Here is a 23,223-nt window from a genome sequence, read left to right as displayed (position 1 = left end):
GTCAACATCGAAGAGAGTTGGCAAACACTCAATCGAAAACTATCATCCGAAAATGCATCCGGTAAATGGGAAAACTACACCTACCTATATAGCTATAGTTTTCCGTCTCATACGAAAAGTGGAAAATTCGCATCGGATGCTGACAGTTGCGAAAACTAACACTGCAAAACCACGGCCGACAACCGTACTAACCGTGCAGCATCCGCTCGGCTGCATGCAACCAACCATCAGTCTCTTCGTAATGAAACTATTTTATTAGCTATTAATAGTGTTTCAGTAGGTAGGTCCGTGTGTATCTCCGGGATGCAAACGAAGGGAACCATATATTAGGGGTACCAGGTGTACTATTATTGACAGTCGGTTATCTATTATTGCAAAAAGGAATTTTTCGGTCGAACCTTCCTCCGAACATCGGAGGAGGGAATTGAGCACAAAACAGGCTGCGGCAGCCATCGGCTTTCGGTAATAAGATGTGTATTTATTTTCTGTTCGTTTTTCGTTAAGTAACTTTTACAGAAGAGTAGGAGCAATCAATTTCCTAAATTTTCATATCATTGACTCATTGTTGGTTCTTTCTATTCACGTTTCTGTTTGGGTATGTGTTCGTTTCGTAAGAATGTATTAGGTTTGATACTTTAATTTATCTTTAGGATTTACGCTGGTAAGCTAAATATACAGTCATTTCATAAATGCTCAGTTTTTCATACCTGCAATATGCGCGCAATGCTGGTTGTCTGCTGGTTGAGAAACGTGTATTGCAACAACTAGTCGCCAGTAGGTTGCAATAATATCAACACCACCTACGGTGAGCGAAATATTAGAAGGAGCGTGCAGCGTGAAGAGTAGGTATTACAATCTTAAAAATAGTTAAGACATCAGCAAACTTAAAACTAAATTCAAAATGATGTAGGTAACATATTTTATTGTTTTTTTTTTTGTTTCGATTTAAAATATTGGAAAAATAAACATAAACAAAATATAGATAACAATTTAAATAAGGAAAAAAAGCTTAAATTGCACAATAATTAGCCGTGTGTTAGAATATTATTGGAAGAATTACTAGTCAAGTGGGTCGCAAGACCCGAAAATATATGAATTCATCAGTCATCAAAATAGCACTTAGCTTAGCTTAACATAGCTGTATTATCTGCTTAAATATTACACGTACATCTTCATTCTAATAGTTTTCGTTATGACCTCATAATAAAACTAATATTTAAAATGGCAGAAATAGATTAACGTTTTTACTTTTATTAGCCTACTAATATATCGAGGTGATTTCTTAAATCATCCGAGCGGAACAGAAACTTCCCCGTTTAACTGTAAATAGTGTGGATTAGGTCTCGCAGAGCACCTTTAGATCTCTGCTATATCATTATGATTATCATTCTCCCTAAGATAATAAATGTATAAAAATGCTTCCCGGCTTCTCGTTTCCTCCTCGGACAATACCTACAAAGTATATCAGTTAAGGTCTTTGTAAATCTAGCAAAATCCTTCTGTTCGCTACGGTTAAGTATTTAGTTTGGTTATTCTATCGTTCGTTTAACAATGTACACTTTTATATAAAATATATTCCTCTTGTTTTCGGTCGACTTTTGTGATTCAAAATGTACACTTACCTAGGCGAAAACACATCCTCTCACAAACATTACGGCGACGTAATAGGTAAATAATATATTCAATCATAATTCCCGTAAGTACTCGTGTTCTTCTCTCTCTCTCTCTCTCTCTTTCTTCGAGCTAGTGTTAGTTGGCTTGTTATTTGAGCAAGCCAAAACGGTAGATACTTTGATTCTTTTGAAAAAACAAAAACGAACATTCTGCTATCTCTGCATAGACGGATAAATTTCAACATGAAAAACGTTTATATTCTCTCAAAATGATTGAGGTCCGAAGTGCGCTAGTATGGATGAATTTGGAAAACGTACTTAACTCAGCTATTTACATACCAACCAGTTGCCGGGCAACTGATTCCTCTGTCGGTATTTTGACCTACTTACTGCTGTTTACCCGAATAGTCCACTTTTGCGTCCATTGCGAATATGTACACAAACTGATCAACAAAACAGAAGAAAAAACAACTTAAATACAAGATTTGCAAGTTTTATCGTTACTGTAACGGAAAATGTTACCATACTAATCATTCTTATATCGATGGAACTAAACTGACTTACAAACTATCGATGAAATTAACCCTCTAAACAATCGTGCTTTTCTCTTTCTCGTTTATCGCAGAGGTTCATCGGAAACCCGGTAGAGGACTGATGACGACACGAGCGCCTTTGTGCGGTGATAAGTTGTACGAAACCGTATAACAAGAACTTGAAAGCTTTCTTAAGCTTCGGCAAGTGCCACGGGTGGCCAGTTGGCTAATGTTACCATTGAGAGGGGAATGTCGTTAGAGGCACACTCGATCATTTTGTTTGCTCGTGGTCGTATTTGGAACTATTTCTTTTTCTCCCTAGCCAAAGTTTATAGCTAACCTTAATATCAAAGAATTCTATTGGTTCTGTGTTGGGTTGGTGTTATCAACGATAAATCTATGAATCATCTCTAGGAATCAACATTTAAGCAATAACCATCTAGCTAAGGGAATGTAGTTGTATTATTGTAATCATTCTTAGTGTCTCTTGTCTCTGTTAGACGATAAATCTTCCGAAATTCACGACCGAAGAGTGGTGAGATATGGAGAGTAGGGAAAAATTCTGTAAAAAATAAATATCTGCACCGACTTTGAAGGTGCGGGTCAGTAAAAGTATTGCACGAAAAAAATTTTCTAATCATCAACAAGATCAAAAACATAGAATTCGGTGTGGTTACTATCACATTATGTCTAGTACCTCACTTGTTACTAACGATTTTTATCTAATGCACTTTTGAACTCATCCTAAAAATTAACTACTTTGTACATGTTACAGTTTAGGAAATCCAGAGATGCATTTTGTCGCATAGAAAAATAAATTTTCATTCGTTCCTGCGCATTAACGCAAACTTGAACCGTAATTCTTACATCTTGCGGACATTTTGCTGTCGGCTGATGAGTGAACGTAGCTTCCCCAGTTCCGTCATCAGATTCTGGTTGGAATCCTCAAGAGATTCGACTCTTTTCCGGTAGTCAAGATTTTCGGAGACTAAAATCTCGACACGGCGCTCCAGCTGGTCCATGTATTCCTTCTTTTTTCGTCGACTTTCCTGGGCGGAAATCTGTAAATGTTGTTAAGGAAAAATTGGTAAGAAATCACAATTTTCGAAATTTGTTCAGCACCGCATGTCGGAAATGTTTTACCTTATTTTTAATCTTCCGCCGAATCTTTTTGAGAGATTTCTCTTCGGCCTTTGTCAACGGAAGTCGTGCCGGTATGGGATATCCTTCGGCCAACAGCGTACGTTTTTCTTCCTCTGTCAAAATAAGTGTGCCCGTTGATCCTTTCTGCAATAGCAAAAGAAAAGATTTAGGAATACAAGCTGACGAATAATTGACATTTGATCACTACACTGAAATTAAGAATACCATAAGTCAAATTTTAGGATTGTGTCAATTTTCATATTTTTACAGTTTCATTGCTGTCGCATTCATAATTATGAAATCAATTTCATTTAACAGTTCTTAACCTGTATACGATACACGTGTACATTTCGTACGTCAGCGCAATGGAATTTATAAGTGGCATCTTGTTTGCAGAAAAACATAGTTGGCGCGTATGAAACTCGATCAAATAGTGAAAACATGGCTTCGCTGATAACTTGCTTTAGGATCTTCCGATTCCGGTTAGTGCGTTACAGGTATTTACAGGGTAATTTTAGCCAGTCTGTTTAATGTACTGTACACTGATTTAATAATTTTACGTTCAGAGTAGACGAAAACCCTAAATAATCGAAGCTATTTATACTGTCCAAGCGAACTACAATTACAATTTGAATTGGGAATGGATTTCAAGCTGACCGTAACGTAAACATTACTCGTGTTCAAAATAACTAAATCTTAACTTAACTGTCGTATGGTGACAGGGAAGGGGGTCCTCTTAAGGAGTGTATCGAAAAGTAGTTAGCAACATTGATTATTGAATTAAAAAAGCGAAAAAAAAACATATTTTGACATCAGTTTTCAATATACTGTAGATAAATGACATTTTTATGCATTTCACTGATTGTATTGAAGAAAATCCTAGTTTCTGTGAAACGCTCGCGCTTTGGACTTGACATTCTTCATTAAATTCTGCACAGTTACTTTGTGACTTTCCTGGTGACAGCTGTCCAGTTTTTTTAACTCCTGCATGTTTTGGGACACTGTACCTTCCTTCCGAAAGTGCCGCTTGACAATTGCCCAATACCTTTCAATTGGCCGAAGATCCGGGCAGTTCGGTGGGTTGATGTCCTTTTCCACGAATTGTACATTATTTTTTGACAGCCACTGTAGAACGGAGTTGGCGTAATGGGCTGAAGCCAAATCCGACCAGAAGAGAGGAGAAGCCTTGTGCTTTCTGTACAGTGGCAGCATTCTCTTCTTCAAACGTTCTTCCTCGTACACCTTGGCGTTAATTGTGCCCTTCGTGAAGAAAATCGACGACCGCAAACCATAGGTACAAATTGCTTTCCAGACCAACACCTTCCGCCCAAACTTTTCCATCGCCACCGTGGTGTCAGCGTCGTCCAGGTCCTGGTACACCGATTTCGTATAATATTGCGGTCCGGGCAGCGCTCGAGAGTCTTCCTTGGCGTAGGTTTCGTCGTCGATCAGGATGCATCCGTATTTATTCTGTAGAATCCGGTTATACAGTTTCGCGCTCTTGTTTTGGCCTGAACTTGCTGTACCAGGGACTTTTGCGGCACCTTCTGTTACTTGTACGTTTTCAGGGAGTTCCGAACTTTCCGTTGAATCATCCCGATGCTGGTGTTGAATTGCTTGGCCGTGACACCACTTTCTGAGCACCAAGTCTGCAGAATTTTCTTTCGCGTTTCCGGATCAATTCGACTCATCATTGAAACGATAAACCGTACCGAAACCAATCGATTGCGCAACTTTTATTGACATGTAAACAAACATGTCACCGCAAAACACGCTGCAAAAAATTAAGCCATTTCAGAGTAATAACTGTTTGAATGTTACTAACTACTTCTCGATACCCTCCTTAGGAGGATGTCGGACCGGCTGTACTCCATGTTAGGAGCGGCTTCAAACAGTGTCTGTTCTGGTATCCAGCGGCTGAGTATGAAATGCTGTATTCCGTCCAGCTAAATCCAAGGTGGCAACCCCACCAACGAGATCGTCCTAGTGCTAGTTGGGATGTTAAACAGAGCAAGCACGACGATCCTCCGAGACAGAGGGTTGGCGTAGGTCTAATAAGCCCGTAAAATATTTATTGCAAATAATACAGGAGATAATACGACCCGGAACAATCGGCATAGACCCACGCGACGAAATAAGGACTACGATTGCAAACTTGGAACATGGAACTGCAAGTCGCTAGATTTCGCAGGTTGCAATAGGATAATATACGACGAACTAAATCCTCGCACCTTCGACGTCGTAGCGCTGCAGGGGATTTGTTGGACAGGACAGAAGGTGTGGAAAAGCGGACATCGAGCGGCTACCTTCTACCAAAGCTGTGGCACAACGAACGAGCTGAAGGCTGGCTTTATAGTGCTGGGCAAGATGCGTCAGCGAATGATTGGGTGGCAGCCGGTGAACGCCGGAAGGATGTGTAAATTGAGAATTGAAGACCGTTTTTTCAATTACAGCATCATTAACGTGCACTGCTGACACGAAGGGAGACATGATGACGAGAAAGAAGCGTTCTACGTGCAGCTGGAACAAGCCTACGACGGGTGCCTACAAAGAGACGTAAAAATTGTAATCGGTGACATGAATGCCCAGGTAGAAAGGAGGTGATGTACCGATTGGTATGCAGGTCGAACAGCCTGCATGCCGCATCAAACTGGATGGAGAGACATCCGTTCTGCCATAGGTATCACTGCATCAACGCTAGGTACGGCGGGTCCGAACGTAAGGAACGACTGGTTCGATGACGAATGTGAACAGTTAGTGGCTGAGAAGAATGCAGTTTGGGCGAGCAAGCTGCAACACCGGACGAGAACAAACGAGGAGCGATACAGGCAGGCGCGGAACAGATTAAACTCGGTATCTCGTAGAAAAAAGGATCAACAGGAAGACCGAGATCGCGAAGCGATGGAACAGCTGTTCCGTGCTAATGGCACAAGGAAGTTCTACGAGAAGGTGAACCGTTCACCCAGAGATATGTGCAAGGACACCAACGGGAATCTTCTCACGAACAACTGTGAGGTGACCAACTACCAAGCGAGCTACCAAAACACGGTGGTAATGCACTAGTGGAAGCACTGCACTGGGTCGTTACCAAGATCTGGGAGGACGAGATTTTTCCGGAGGAATGGATAGAAGGAATCGTATGTCCCATCTACGAAAAGGGTGACAAGCTGGATTGCTGCAATTACCGCGCGATCACTCTGCTGAACGCCTCCTACAAGGTACTTTCCCAAATCTGACGTAGCACATCACTCTATCCATCGTTGCTTTGACCAATCGCGTCAATTTATCCGGGAAACTGTATTCGAGCATTATCTGCCATAGCTGTTCTCGATCGATTGTGTCGTATGCCGTTTTGAAGTCAATGAATAGGTGATGCGTGGGTACGTTGTATTCACGACACTTCTGGAGTACTTGTCTTATCGCGAATATGTGATCCGTAGTGGCGCCGGCTCCAGTAAATCCCGCTTGGTACGGCCCTGCGAATTCCTTAGCTATTGGTGATAGACGACGGCAAAGGATTTGGGAGTGAACCTTGTAGGCAGCGTTCAGCAATGTGATTGTGCGGTAATTGCAACAGTCTAGCTTATCGCCCTTTTTGTAGACGGGACATACCACTCCATCCATCCATTCCTGCGGTAGAATCTCCTCCTCCCAAATCCTAGAAATCATCCAGTGCAGCGCTCTAGCCAGTGCCTCTCCTCCATGTTTGAGCAGCTCGCCTGGCAACTGGTAATTGCCCGCGGCTTTGTTGTTCTTCAGCTTACCGATCTCCTCACTTATCTCCGACAGATCAGGGGCTGGGAATCTGTCGTCGGCAGAGCGTGCACCCAGATTGATTCCTGTGTCGTTCTCTGTATCCAGTACTTCACCAATCAGATGCTCGTCATAGTACTGCTTCCAGCTGTCGAAGTTATTCTTGGCTATCTATATTCAAAAGTGTGAAAAAAGCATGGCCGCATTTTTATTTTATTTCGTACTAAGCTTAATTCTTTTGCGTTTTTTTCAATTTCTCCACAAAACCTGACCACATTTCTACGTGCAGTTTGTGATTTGCACCCCTAATAAAGATGTGTTCCACATCAAAAACTGTCCAACGTTACAATCAAGACATATTAATCAACAAACAATCTGAAACAGAAATAGTAGGACCATCAGAATTCAATAAGTTGCCGAAAATAACAGCTTGTCGCGTGCTCAAGGAATCCCGCGATTTGGAAAGGAATCCGCGAACCTACGAAAAAACTGAAACTAGGATTCACTAACTGTGTAGCAAGGTGTTGAAGTGCGTTTAAGCCTACACCGGTTCGTGTTCGTGAACCAGATTGGTAAGCGATTTGCTGTTGTGACCTAAAAACGGAACCACCTATGACGGAATTTATAAGCTTATTGAATCCGTTCCTTTGGTGCGTATCGATTAGCCTTTAGGCAGCCTTTACTCAACCATTATGAAACAAGACAAGCCGGAAAGCTGAGATTATTGAATTTCATGTAGTTCAAAGAGATATTAAATGATGCAAGGCAGACTGATGATCCTGAAGTGTAACAGATGGGATCCCTATGATCTTCAATTCTTACCGGTTGACTACTGATGAGCGGTGTGTGGATAGGCTGCCTGGTTGTAGCATTCTGACTTGCAGCAACTGCTCGGACGGCTGCAACTTGCGCGCAACCCGGTGAACTCATCACTGCTGCAGCGGATGCCGTATGTACCGAGGCCCTTCGGCTGGACGGTGTACTCCCGTTGGAACTACTGCTGCTGCTACTACTACTGCTGCTGCTGCTACTACTACTACTACTGATGCTACTGCTGCTGCTGCTGCTGCTAGAATTACTACCCGGACCGGTAGTACTAGGTGACACCGCTGAGATCACGGCGGTAGGCGGGGACATTGGTGACGTGTGATGCTCCGGACTTTGGTTGCCCTCAGATTCATCGCTCGGAAGCGAGGAAGGAGGCGTCGGAGGTAGACCGAAGGAAGTGGACGATTGCGGTTCCATTTTGATGTTCAGCTTGGACATCACAATCTTCGGTGTGGATGCAGGTTGTGCTATGCTGCTGCTACCACTAGTGGTGCAGATTGTGCTACCATTGATAACTATCTGCTGGTTCTTAAGCAGACTCTGCGAGGCGGGTGTGAGCTGGAGGGTGCCATTCTGGAAAGTAAAAAAAAAAAACACAATCTATCAGAAAAGTGGAACCAGTTAACAAACCAGAACAAGTACCTTGTGTTCCAACACAAGGTCGGATTGGGTATATGCTGCCATATTGGCCAGATTAACTGTCGAGATGGCGTAACTGTTGAGAACCGTTCCGCCGGCACCAGCACATGCCGGAGAAGGAGGACAGCTGGAGCCAGGAGACATTGGTTCTTCCTTCACCGTCAGCTCGTCAATTTCGACATCGGAAACAACACTGCCTGAACTGGAAGAGGACGAATCATTAGAACAACTTCGTTTGCTGCTGTAGGCCGGTGGAAGCAGTAAGCTGCCGAAGTTGTTTCCAGCCGTTTTCACGAGGTTGTTGTTCAAGGTGAGGTGATTGTTGTTTAAATTAATCGCTTGTCCGAGTGCCAGCTGGGCCTGCTGCGATTGGTTACTGTTATTGGCCTGCTGTTGGAGCGCACTAAGTAGACTGAAATTGCCAATAACTCCGCCGCCACCGCCTCCACCACCAACACCACCACCACCACCAGCGGTAGAAGAAGTGACATTTTTGAAAGCTGGCATATGGTGCCCACCGAAGGCAGTGAGAACCGTCGTACCGGCCGTCGATATCGGAACGGGAATGTACGGCGGATGCCTGTGAATGATTTGATGCTTGTTTTGGCCATTTGTAGCGGTGTTCATGCTGATCGCCGGATAGCACTCTTCTTCCATATCTGAAAGCAGAAAAAATAACAGTTTACTCAAATGAGAAATATCTGATTTGAAAATCTAAAAATTGAAAATATTCGAAGGACAGCTTCTTGTTGTAACAAAAAAAAGAAATTAAATTTCGCAAGTGTTTCAATCTCAATTCCGTTTCAGTTGCTCAGTAAAACAGTTTCAGTGTGTTATTGTCTAATGTTATTACAACTGGTATGGGCGAAAAAGTGTATCCAATTTACTCAAGTGACTTGTGTGTAATACACCATAAGGACAGGGGGCTTAAGGCAAACTATCCCGCCTGAATTGAATTTCCTGATAGCTAGGAAGAGGAGAAACATAGCAGACAAGTTTGCCAGTGTTTGATGCATTGGCAGTTTAGCACGTGTTTACATCCAATTAAAATCATATAGATACCTCTTATGACAACCTAACATAAGCGATCGTACGCCTTTCAAACAAAAACTAATAATGCCAATACAAGTAATTTCCCATTGACATGGCGACGTTGTCAACGACGTGTGACGTTAATGAAAACCGGTACCATCCGAGCGAAGACAGTTACCATCAGCTGACGAAACTCGCCAGACTCGCGATGGAAAAACATAGGACAAAAAAAATAATCATTTTCTAATAAAAGGGAAAATTGTTTTAATGAATTGTCAGCAATCCGTCAAAGCACATGGTAAAGTAGGCAATGGAGAAGCTTTTAAATTCGAATTGATTGCAACAATGTTGCACCCGGCTGCCGTTGGTACGGCGAGGTAAGCTGTCGTGGTGCAACGGCCCCGAAACGCGGAACACACAAGCAAGCAGTAAATCAATTAAACAATGTATGGCTTCTTTCAGTGCCAACTGTGATCATTGATTGCTGAAAACGAGCGGTTCGATGCGGAAGGAATGACACTCGGAAGATTCGTTTTCTTAGCTGGCATCGCGATTTAGACACGGTAGGTTTTCACACTCGAAAGTGATGATGATTCGATGTGGGTGGGCCGATTATAACACTCACTAATGAATCTATTTGACAATCTACTGACGCAACATAGCTCTGTTTAATTTCACATTAAAATACCTAAGCTTTGTTTGCCTTTGAATACTGAATATTCAATACACGGTAGTCGCCATTGAATGAAAAGAGTGAAAACTATAAAAATCTACCCGTTAATAATGTTTTACTTCACTTAGATTATAGAAAATGCTTTTTCAATTGATTTTATATGACTAATAAAATAATATCTGAATTGGGTTCATTTTATCAACTAATTCGGTGAGACACCGGTTACGATGAAGTGGCAGAGTCTCTCCAAGCAGGAATCACATCTGTCTAGATTTAGTTCTGTGTTTTCCGTTGGAGCCAACATTACAAAAATACATTCCGGTTCAAATGCTTCATACAACATACTATCAAAAATATTATTATTAATTTACATTCCTAGCAGTAAAAAACAATTTTTAAGCGAATTCTGTCAAAATTACGCACGAATCTCTGCATCTCTGCTACAAATAGGTCAATCGGTAATAATCGAAAAATAAAAGTTATGTTTTACATTGATCCAATCAAAAGTTCGATTTTTTCAAAAGCTGATAAGGACTATAGTAGTTTATGTATAAAAGAAAATCACCAGTATGATTTTATTCAAGATTGTAATTGATTGTTTGAAAATTCCAAATTCCCTGACTTTTCTGTTTCTATTTTCAGAGATCTGTTCTCTAGAAGATAGATTTTTTCCGATATTTTTTCCTCGAAAGTAATACATTAGGAAGCATTTCTTGGCAGATGTTTCTCCAATACTATCAAATTCAAAATAACCTTTCATAGTTCGAATGTGTTTTTCCCCAACTACCTGATCTTGATGCAGTTTAAGGGAGAATGTACTGTTTTGTATGGGATATTTTTTCGTTAGATCCGTCATATACCGTCCTCATCTTGACACCGATGGGCAAACACGTAGTGGTCTTATTGAACGACCTCGATAACCAATTTGAATGGTTAAACAAAAATTACTATCCTTATCCACTAGTGTTCTTCTTTTTCTTGGTTGGTTATTCAAAATCAGTCATCAATATTTGACCATTACAAGAAAAATAATTACTTATTTGGTTATTTTTTCGCATGACGTCCATTGTGTGAAAAGAAATCTGAAAATTGAAACCACATTCGATCGATCTTTTACTGCAGAACCTTTAAACCGAACATTGAAGAAGCGATAGCATCCGATATGCAAATTTTCAAAACACATCAGGTTTAGACATCTGTCATAAAAAAATTGATTTCGGAAAGTCCCATTGAGTCTAGACCTTTCGTGAATATTTTAGATATCGGACTGAACAAAAATTCCATTAGTTTTACGAATTTTAAGCAATGACGATCCGGAGTTTTCAAAGTTACACGATTTTTTATTCCAATTTTCGAAATTATGTTTATTATGCGATTTTATTTTTATGCGGTACGTTTCCTCCGTATAAAAATGACTTGAGTGTATCAGATTTATGGGTATTTTTCTTATTGTCGAAACAGCGTTCATGTGTTACTACGTTACAATTCACTTTACTGCTTGCTTCTAAGAGAGCAGGTATAACGGTATAAAGATAGCGTTAAGATACAAATGTGTCGATAATGAGAATTTGGTGTGAACGACACAACAGGATCCTTGTGGTTTCGAATCATGGGTAGAAGTCGTTTTTGTAAACATTTCTTGATGTATATTTCGCTGTTCATTGAAGCAGTGGTGATGAAGGGTTTCGAAATTTTACCGCAGCTATACATTGCTTGCCAGACCATAGCTTTCTTGCCAAATTGACTTCAATCGATGTCTCGGACTGGTTTAACACTTGCCCTTCTCGCACCGTATAATATTGTGGTCCCGACAAGGATTTGTAATCGAGTTTCACGTAGGTTTCGTCGTCCATGATTATGCAGTTCAAATTTCCAGCAAGAATCGTGTTGTACAGCTTTCGAACCCTCGGCCTGATCGATGCTTCTTGTTCCGAACTACGTTTTGGTTGTTTCTGCTTCTTATAGGTTCGAAGATTCAAACGTTCTTTAGCTCAAAGAACATTTGACTTCGAAGTGCCCACTATTTTGGCCATAGCCCGAACTGAAACCTCCTTCTTTTGCTCGAACGCCTTCAGTATACGTTTATCCAACTGAAGGGTTAGCAGGACCTTTTTTCGACCCGTTTTCGGTTTATCCTCAAAGGTGTTATCCTCACCGAACTTCCTGATTGCATTTCGCACGGTTTTTTCAGTTACTCCTTCCATTTTTGCTATCTTTCTCAGTGACAGTCCGCGTTCTGTGCACCATTTGTACACAATTGTTCTGCTGAAAGTCCACGCATTTTGAAACAAACTAATGAAAACGAATAAACAGCTGCACAAGTGGTTAGAGAAGAGTGTAAACAACAGGACGCAGCCATAAAAATTGACAGATTCTGAACCATTGCGAAATGACAGCGGTTTTTGGTTGCGTCCATACTTTCTGGGACAGTGTTTACATCAAGTCATTGAACAAACAACATCATATCATTTCATCGTGTTAGGAATGTCGAATTTTGTATCAGAAAAAGATGATTTGCGGAAAGCATACGTTTTTGGTGTTAATTTGAAGAAAAGTGCTGCTGAATCGCATCGGATGCTTGTTGAGGCATATAGTGATCATGCTATAACAGAAGCAACTTGCAAAAGAGGGTTTAAACTTTTCAGAGATAATGATTTTGATGTGAGAAATGAAAAACAAGGAACTTAATCAAAAATGTGCATCTTCAAACATTGCAAGCAAAGTTGAATGAAATTGTTGACAGTTTAAAAGCTATGGAAACAGTCCGAAAGTGTGGAAAATGGTTGCCACATAAATTGAATGAAAGACAGAAGGAAAACCGAAAAACCACCTTTTACTTTGAATGATTTTGCTTCATAAACACGACAAAATTAAGTTTCGCATCAAATTGATTTTGGCGATAAAAAATGAGTATATTTTAAGAATCCAAAATGGAAAAAATCAAAAGTTAATGACTTCAAGCGGTATCATATTCGGCCTATTGTTATACCAAACTGCATGAGATTCAATTGAAGGAAAGTAATTGTAGAATATTATTCAGTTCTTCCGTTGATTGCGAAGCACCTGAATTCACTGCAATCACGTGAATTATTTCGAGCATGAAAATGTCCAGTACCAGTAAAGGTGAAAGCCATAGAAACACGAGTATATGATTTTTCTTCCGCGCTGGAAAAATTCTTACCATAGCGAAAGAAAACTTTTCCTCGTTAGTCTGAATGATATGCGTGTGTTACGAATGCGCTCAAAGAAATCAATTCTCAATTATGCTAGTTTCAATCACTATCTCACTGCCAGTAAATCGCTTAATACAATAAGCTCTGTGAGAAGACGAGCAGAAAAGACATCTAGACCCAACGACACTGGAACTTCTTCTATGTAATAATTCTAAGTAATTCTAAGAAAACAACCAAATTGGCTCAGAAGGCACTGTAAAAAGTAAAACTACCATTTGGTAAATTTGTTGTCAGTTATGATTAACATTGAGTCATTTTTTTGTTTCTGTCATTGAGTCCCCCTGTAGATACAAAAAAAATCACCGCTTAGAAGCAAACTTTGTTAAAACCCATTTGGAAAATATTCATTGAGCGAATGGTGATCGTGATCGTGAAATCAAAGGGCATTAATTTGATTCTATTTAATATAAGAAAAAATCACACGCTGTTGTTTTGTACTAAACAATTCGTTGATTCCAAAGTAAAAAAAACTCCTTACTGTCAATAATTTTCCTTTAAAAAAACATTGGCTTTCAAACTGCAGTTTTTAAAAAATACCCACACTCGCTTCGACCCAAAGATTTTCATCCAATGCATCCCACGCTGTCTACCTTGATTCAATCCCCAACACAGGCTAAAAAAAGTTATAAAAGGTGACATATAAATCTTTTGAAACAAAATAATAAAAGCTGTTGAGCTCACCCTTCTTCAAATCTATGTGTATAAGGCAACAGAAAATACTTTAAAAATCGTCTAGAATGTCTTATCTTTACAAAATAACTACCGCAGAGGGCTCCGAATATGTCTCACCGCTCATCAATAATCCGTTTGAATGTCGTTGTCCTTCAGAATGAACCAGTCTCTACTAGAGGGAGGTACAAACCACTTTGGGAAGTACTGCTCTTGATAATCTAAGAATCCCTAAATCATATATTTTGATTTTGATCGGCAATATACTGCCCATACTTGCATATCAGTCCCATATTGAAAATCGGCATGTCGAGAAAAAGACGAATAAAATATTATTTTCGAATTTTTTGATTTATTGTGCTACCAAATGCTAAATTATGGTATTATTACATGAAATATCGGTAATACACCTTTGCTATTCCAATATTGTAACAAATGGAATTGTTGAAATTTACACTAATTGGGACTGATATGCGGATACTTTGCATATGGGACAGACATGAGTTGATATTTTTTCACATTTTATTGAACAAACACTCAACTTTTATTGCAATTTCTGAGAGTATATTGAGGATAGATTTCATTCCTTAAGCTAACTCAATATTGGCGAAAATCGATATGGGACTGATATGCTAGTATGGGCAGTATACTACGAACTCAAAATTACACAACCTTTTTATTCTTGTAAACAGAAACTAATTAAAGTCTGCACAGTTTGTCCCAGGTTGGCCGTTCAATGCATAGGACGCTGGTTTTACAAGCCAGTAGTCGTATGTTCGAGCCCCGACCAGGAAGGATTCTTAGTATCAGTAGAATCCATAGTACTAGCCATGCAATGATTCTGTACACTAAGAATCGGCTGCGAAGTCTGTTGAAACAAAAAGGCCATATTTCACAAAAGGAATGTAATGCCCAAGACTTGACAGTTGACAGACTTTGAAGAGAATTTCCTACATCCTGTGAATCAAATAGTTGTGTAGTTTGTTGCGAATAAAAGTAGAAATGCGTGAAAAAATTTGGCTCGGTTACTTAGAAAATCCGGAGCTGTGCCAACGTGGTTTGGAAAATATGCTTCGAATAAGTAACTCAAACGTCTGAAAATTACCATTCCAGTTGGCTTTAGATTACAAGTGCGGATGAGGAAAAAGATCAGGAGTAACATGTAGGAAAACGAAGGGAAAGGTTGAAGAAAGTTTACGCGACGACAACTGCATATTGTCTGCCAAAGCAAATATTTTTTGGGAGACTAGGTTTTTTTCTTCATCTTGAAATGCTGCTCTACGCCGTTCCGTTGCATGCTAGTATAAACCGACATTCCGGGAAGCTGGTTGAAGGGGTGTAATGTTTGTAATGGCATAACTTCAAAACTACTTAACGGATTGCTATTAAACCTGGTACATGTACTTCTTGCTCTTCAGGTATGGTTATAAGAATATTTCCATGGGGGAAGGGAGCGTAGCAAGTGTTCTTAACAAAGGTGGTCATTAAAAATATTATCTAATTTGACGAGAATCGGTACTTTTTGAAGACATTTTTGCACAACTTAGATAAGATTATAAGGATATTCTGTTAGGAGAGGGTGTAGCAAGTGCCTCTAAAAAAGGAGTGCAATGTTTGTAACGGCATAACTCCATAACGAATTGCACGAATTGCTATAATATTTAGTACAGTTATTTCTTGCTGTTCAGAAATAGTCATATTGGTATTTTTATAGGGGAGGAAGCGTAGCAAGTATCATTAACAGGAGGGGTCAAGATAAAAAAATCATAAAATTAGACAAGAATCGATAATTTTTGAAGATCATGAAAACATTTCTCATACCTTAGATATGATCGATATGGGGAATGAATGTAGCAAGTGCATTAAAAAAGGGGGGTGTAACGGCATAACTCCGACACTACTTAACGGATTGCTATCACACTTGGCATAGCTGCTTTTTGCTCTTCAGAGATAGTTGTAAGGGTATTTTTATGGGGGAGAGAGCGTAGCAACTATCCTTAACAGGGGTAAGGATCTGGTTCCATTCTGCCGGGGAATTCAAAGAGCTAAGGGAAAATAATATTTATCTGTCTATGAACGCGAGTGTATTTAAGTTTCAGCTTAACCACCAAGTTTGGCACATGTACCAAATATGGGAATCGATCATTTTTGAAAAGCACAGATGCTTTCTACACTACGCAGGGTAATCATGGAGGAGATCTGTAGTAAATTCACTGACAAAAAGGAAGTTAAATCAAAATAGATTATAAGGTTATTTTGAGGGTGAGAGAGAGAGTAGCAAGTGCCCCGAACATGGAAAGTTTAAAAGAAAATTGATCGGGTTTTACGAAAAATTGGTACTTCTTTACGAGTACAGTATATTTCTAGCAACTGAGAGAGGTTCACCAAAATATTTACATGAGGAAGGGGCAATAAGTATTCTCAACATTGATCTGAATTGACGAAATCATACAATCAATGTGCATTTTATTATGTAAATTGAGAAAACTGTCGACTCAAGGTGATGGAAATAGGATTACAACAACATTTGTATTAATTGAATCATTATTCTATAGGTTTTCCTCTACGATGAACGACCAAAATGGTTAAAACCTTGGCAAAATAAATTATATAAAAACGTCATTCTATAGTACGAATGTAGTTATGATGTTATAAAATAATCGTTATCAGATGGAAAATTTTGAACAATTCATGATGTCATAATTTTTTTATAAAGAGGAGGGAGTAGCAAGTGATTACATCCATGGAAGCCAAAGGTATTGTAGATCGAATGTGATGAGGAAGTACGGAAGTTCGTTACAAGCACATATACATATGAAACTCGGAGGTTACTAATGGCGTTTTTCATTGAGAAACACTGGTGGCGTGGATTGCTCTGGTTTTGCACTTTCGAGCACAAATGGCAATGAAACACCGTCAAAATATTGCATTTCTGCTCGAAAGTGCAAAATCAGAGCAATCCACGCCACCAGTGTTTTTCAATGAAAAACGGCATAAGAATGTATTTACAGAGAGAAAGGTGTTTTAGATGTTCCTAACAAAAGAGTTCAAATATAAAACTAACCCAATTTGTCGAGAATACCATGAAAATTATGATTATTGTGAGATCTGAGATGGGACACTGATCATTCGCAGTCTGAACATGAACGGAATATTGTTCGACCGGGTTTCCGTCTAAGTTATGTTTCACTACAAGAGTATTCCACTAAGCAGGACAACTTCGAGAATTTTTTTGCGGCCTTTTCTTTACGAAACATTTCCGAACAACGCCGGGTAATTCAGCTAGTTAACAATAAAACAGTAACATAATTTACATACAGCAATATTTAGAAAAAACAAATGCCTTAGTATTACATTCCTGTAGTGGAATTTAACCTTCTGTTTCAACAGACTTCACAACCGATTAAGAGTGTACAGAACCATTGAATGGCTGGTGCTACGATCCTACTGATACTACGAATCCTTCCAGGTCGGGATTCGAACATACAACAACTGGTTTGTAAGACAAGATCCCTATGCATTGAACCACCAACCGAGGACACACAACAATATTTCTAGAACAGAAAAAAAAGTTTATTCCGCTCGATCTTCTTATCGATAATTTAGTACAAGTACTTTCCCGCCTATTAGAAACAATCTTATTAATAACTACAATCATGGAAAGAACTGTTCCAGAGCTCCCCATGGAAGCTCACATCGCAAGAAATATAGATAGCAAAACTGTTCGTATGTACGAGGGGCTCGCAAGTCTGTCTATCGGTCTGGTAATTCAATTCCCCAGTCCAAATCCCAGCACGCATTCAACCGATCAACCACTCAACGGTCGACCACGCTACAAAGTAGAAGAAAAAACGGTCTGCAGTGGTAAAAAGGTATTGCCTGGTGAATTGCAATCATAAGCCCTCTCGGGTATCGCTTCCCCGTTCGATCGTTCCGGCGCAGTTGTCGGCCACTCCAAACAGAAGCGATATTTGCGATAATTTAATAGCAATGAAACTGCTCATTTCATGGCTAATAACGCCTATGACATTTCATACGAAATGGTAATTTGTGATCAAGTCGGTGTTTGACCGATCGCACGTTAACTTCTCGGTAGAATGAAGTAAAAGGTTTTCATGAGTTCGATAGTATAATTAATGTGTATCACAGTTGCATAAGACGGTTTACCATTTATTTACTAATGTTGCAACTTCCACAAGACTCATTTGGTCTTCTTCGATTGTACTGCTTAAGTCGAAAGATTCACTCATCCAGTGAAAAGATTGACCAAACAATGCCCTCTCCGAGACGTCTTGTGCAGATTTTCTTCTTCGCCGCCAGCATTACCGATCTGACAAATTTTCCGACAAATGCGATTGCAAAACATGGCCTTCTAGGCTATGTCCGAAATCGAACAGAAAAAGGAAGGACGAAATATATTCAAATTTGTTGAGTGACATCTGCAACCGCAGATGGCGCTCAACTTTTTTATTTTCAAGTATCCGACTCTGTACACGAACATTTGTTTAAAATCGACCATTCAGTTATTTATTCAAATTAAATCGTTTTCTCGATTCTTGCTTCGCATTCTGATTTTTTTCCGTTCGGTCCCTTGTCGCAATGATTTCGCCAGTTCAAAAATATTCCCGAGCTGTTGCGACCTGCCGTCTTATGTCCGTCGTCATTTCCCGTGGTGAGCTCATTCCGTTGCACACCGGTTGCTTTGATTGGGTAATACACCTCGAAGTACCGCTCGTTTTATGTCTCAATCATAACCTGCGGTTGGTGTGCTCCGGTATGTCGCTTACTTCGTGACAATTCCCCGTAAGCGGCGAAGGAATTCTGGTGAGTTAAAACTCGGTGGCAACACTGTGCCGCTCGAATTTTGCATATCTTTCACTCCTTCGACGAATGGAATGTCGCGAGCAGGCGTCCGCAGCAGCGCACATGAACCGGAATCTACATTCGGATCAAGACTCTCTTGTCGTGGTTGGCCTTGGTGACTGTTGTGATCTAATGGTAGCAAGCTCCGAAGACAACGGTGACAAGCGACGGCGACGGCGACGGCTACGACGATTGCGCGATTGCGAACATGGAGACAAGTTCGATTTCACCTTTCGGCGAATCAGAAAACGATCAATCATGAACTAGTACATGTTGGTAACATTTCTAAAAGAGTACCGACGGCTTCGCACTCACAGGCTAGCTTCAGGGTGGAATTTCTGAAATGTGAAATGCTCTAATTGAAGCAGCAAATCGAGTGATAACATAGGAAACTCCCCTCGTTTCTGAAGGACACAGTAAGCTGCTGCTGTTGCTGCTGATGTTGCCTACAGACATTCTACAAAGCGGAACTGAACCGACCGATCAAGTTGATATGTTGTTTTGTGGAAATTATCTTACCCCAGCTGTCCATCGTTTTGATTCCATTTGGTGCTTCCCGCGTACCATCAGCTCCACTTCTAATTAAAACAAATTGACGAGACTGATTGCTATCATTTTCAGTATTTACCGTTGAGTCGATTGGCCGGAGCGTTGCAGTGTTGCTCTTCCCCGTGTTTCGCACCTTCGGCAATAGTCAATGTGGCTGATTGGTGATTGAAATCATGTGCTTCACCGGCTAATGAGTAGCTAGTTTGCACTCATCTTCGTGAAGTGTGTAGTTGTGCAGTCAGCACGCAACAACAGGTGAACGTTGTTTCGAGGAAATTGGAGTGTTTATCCGTTTCAGTAGGCGTTGGCATTTGGTTACCATGGCAGTTGGAATGGAATTGATATTGGCTGTCAATTTCTTTTCGCACATCAACCGAAAATGTCTTCTTTCGTTCCCACGTTACTAGTGGTGCAATCACGTTCGACACGCGAAAGTACGTCAAGTGAGTCCGGTTTATGTACTATCTATTATTATTTACTTGCTAGTTATCAATCTAATTTGCAATTCTCACGAAAATTTGGGCTGCAATAAATTTGTTTTTTTTTTATTTACACCCACCTAAAAGAAGACAGAAGAATATAAATGAATGAAACAGATAAAATGGAAATTTGCAAAGAAGTATCCAAGAGACAGAAAGCAAACCGTTGAACACAAATAAAATGTTTTGTTAAATTTGCTACTTTTTTGCACAACAATCCACGGACAAGAATCAAGTGTTTGAAAATGTTTTCGATAAAAAAAAAAGTTTACTGATTTATTGAGATTTAGGGAAGCAACAAAATTGTCACAGTTTACGAGTACTTCACCGCATTCACCGAAATGTTCTTTTCGAAGTAGAGCAAATTGTCTCCAGTGATCGGTCCTCTTGATTCTATGGAAAGTTGTGCCTGACTCAAAATGTTGCTTTGAATTGCGATATACTACCCATGCTTGCATAGTAGTCCAATGTGGAAAATCGGCATATTGAGAAAAAGACAATTGAAATTTCAATTCCGACCTTTTAATTTGTTGTGCTACAAAGCGCTAAATCCTGCTTGTATTGCACGAAATATTGGTAATACACCACTAATAATTCAATATTCCAATATAATAAAATAATGAAATTCGGTCTAAATGGAACAGATATGGTACTTTGCATACGGGATGTACAAGAGATGATATTTTTTCACATTATACTAAACAAACCCACTGAGCTATCCAAAAAAGCACAGATTATTAAAATCCGTCCATTTTGAACGAATATATCGATATTTTTGTGTAATCTACTTTTCCTCTCTACAGCAGTACTAGGAGTTTTGAACACTGCATTAAAAAGCAATGTTTGGAAGCAAATTAAACAAGGTTTTTAATGCTGCTGCATGCAATTGTTTCTAAGTACCATCCAGTATCATTTTTCAAAATTGTTCGAATATGACATAGGTATTATAACCCATGGATCAATAAGTCCCGAGACTAAAGCAGAGGTGGCGCTCGTAGTAAACCAGTAACCATGTATTTCTAGAGTGCTAACCTTTGCTTGAAACGGGTCATAATTTTAAGTCGATCCGACCAGAAACAGCTGAGTTTAAAAAAATGGAAAAACCGAGTTTCGCGTTTTGATAAAACATTGTTTTTCATTGGTTAAAAACTCCGTGCAAGCAAAACAATGAATTGAAAAATGTTATCCGGACTCCATCAAAAGCAACGATTTGTCGGTGGTTCGTCAAGTTTAAACGAGGTCGTACCGACGCAAATGACGCGGAACGCTCGGGTAGACCTGTGGAAGCCGTTACACCGGAAAATGTGAGTGAAGTGACAAAAGTTATAATGAAAGATCGTAAAGTGAAGCTCCGTGAGATTACTGAGATGACACAGATATCATATGGAAGTGTGTTTACTATCCTTCATGAAAAATTGAGCATGAAAAAGGTTTTTTCCAAGTGGGTGCCGCGATTGCTTTCGATGGAACAAAAAACAGCAACGAGTCGATGATTCAGAAAGCAGTTTATCGCTATTTACTCGCAACAAAAAAGATTTCTTGCGTCGTTACGTTACTATGGACGAAACATGGATTCATCACTACACTCCAGAGTCGAAGCGGCAGTCATCTGAGCGGCGCACAGCTGGCGAAAGCCGTCCGAAGCGTCCGAAAACGCAGCAGTCAGCTGGCAAAGTCATGGCGTCAGTTTTTTGGGATACGCATGGCGTGATTTTCATTGACTACCTCGAAAAAGGTAAATCGATCAACAGTGATTATAATAGTGACTTAGTGGTGCGTTTGAAGGAGGAAATCGCAAAAAAACGACCGCACATGCAGAAAAAATAATCTTTTTCATCAAGACAATGCACCCTGCCACAAGTCGATGAAAACAATGGCGAAATTGAACGAATTGGGCTTTGATCCGCTTCCCCACCCCCCATACTCGCCAGATTTAGCCCCCAGTGACTACTGGCTCTTTGCTGATCTTAAAACAATGCTCCAGGGAAAAAGATTTGGCTCAAATGAGGAGGTCATCGCTAAAACTGAAGCTTATTTTGAAGCGAAAGATAATTTTTTTTATAAACATGGTATTGAAAAATTGGAAAAACGTTGGAACCATTGTATCACCCTAAAAGGTGATTATGTTGATGAATAAAAAAAAATGTTGTTTCCATTGTTAGTCTCGGGACTTATTGACCCATGTGTTATTTCGAATAAATTGAAATGGTTTACAATCCGTTAGGTGAATTTAACTGATTTCGGCTACACCAATTTCCGAATTCCGATTCCGAAAGTATCGGGAATAGAGAATCCGTTTCCCATAGAAGACCACAACGATATTTTTTTATTTGCTGGTATGTCAACTTGACTGGGCTGGGACCTATAGAGATCTATCTCGCCCGTTGAAGTTATATTATGTTCGATTATGTTATTTTCGATTATTTTATTATTTTCGATTGTAAAGGTTTACAGCGACTCCCGATGATAGTTTCGCGGCGTCCCAACACTGATTCACTCCAGGACGCGAAAAATCTTTCTTCCTCGAACAAGAAATACACAAATTTTCGTCGCACTAGTGCGAACCGACCTGCATACACGTTGAGAGCATCACCGGAAGTGACACAACGAATTTTATGAATAAAAATTCAAATTAAATGACTTATGGTCCAATACATATTTGATGAGGGGCTGGGGTCCAATGGGAGATTGATAGTACCTATTGTCTTTCTCTGGACAGTACCAGCCTATAGGCCGTGTCGTTTCCGGCGACAAAAACATGTAGCCAAGAATAGATCCACTGAGTTCCTGCTTCCATGTCGTAAAAGGCTCCAATTGCCGAAGTTGCTTTTTTCTTAATTTCAGTTACCAGAACAATTTTTTACTTTACAATCACTTCGTTCAACAAAATGCTTTTGTTTCGTCTTTATTTCTAAAGTCTGGAAGAAATATGTTGCTTTTTTCGTGATATCTCTCGTTTTTTTTTTCAAAACTAATAGTTGTGAAGAGCACAATTCATACGCGTTCCTGAATACCGGTGCCAGAAGTACCGTAAATAATGACCGAAAACTCTAAAGTGGAACTCACTTCGACATCACATGGAATGCTTAATCATTTGTCACACGTTTAGTTTCAAAGAAATAATTTTATGGTTTCCTACAATTTTTCTTTTCAATTCGATTTGCAGTTCTGTAATTACAGGGTAATGAGTAATTGAAATTTCAATCTAACTACTCA

General features: G+C 39.8%; 1 protein-coding gene across 2 annotated transcripts in view; it reads right to left on the bottom strand.

Annotated features, from left to right (window-relative positions):
- Window positions 1–457: 457 nt before the first annotated feature.
- Window positions 458–23,223, bottom strand: part of LOC131434512 (cyclic AMP response element-binding protein A) — a 179,464-nt gene continuing 156,698 nt past the window's right edge. For both annotated transcript variants that reach the window (XM_058601266.1, XM_058601265.1), the window contains exons 3-6: window positions 8,513–9,168; window positions 7,865–8,443; window positions 3,290–3,433; window positions 458–3,207 (exon numbers count right to left, since the gene is read on the bottom strand). In XM_058601266.1, the coding sequence (XP_058457249.1) occupies window positions 3,010–3,207; window positions 3,290–3,433; window positions 7,865–8,443; window positions 8,513–9,168 (1,577 nt within the window). In that variant the 3' untranslated portion in view covers window positions 458–3,009. The remainder of the gene's footprint in view (window positions 3,208–3,289; window positions 3,434–7,864; window positions 8,444–8,512; window positions 9,169–23,223) is intronic.

This window comes from Malaya genurostris, chromosome 3 (assembly GCF_030247185.1).
Source record: "Malaya genurostris strain Urasoe2022 chromosome 3, Malgen_1.1, whole genome shotgun sequence".
In the NCBI taxonomy this organism is placed as follows: domain Eukaryota; kingdom Metazoa; phylum Arthropoda; class Insecta; order Diptera; family Culicidae; genus Malaya; species Malaya genurostris.
Note: the sequence above shows the minus strand (reverse complement) of the source record. Positions and strands in the feature narration are given on the sequence as shown.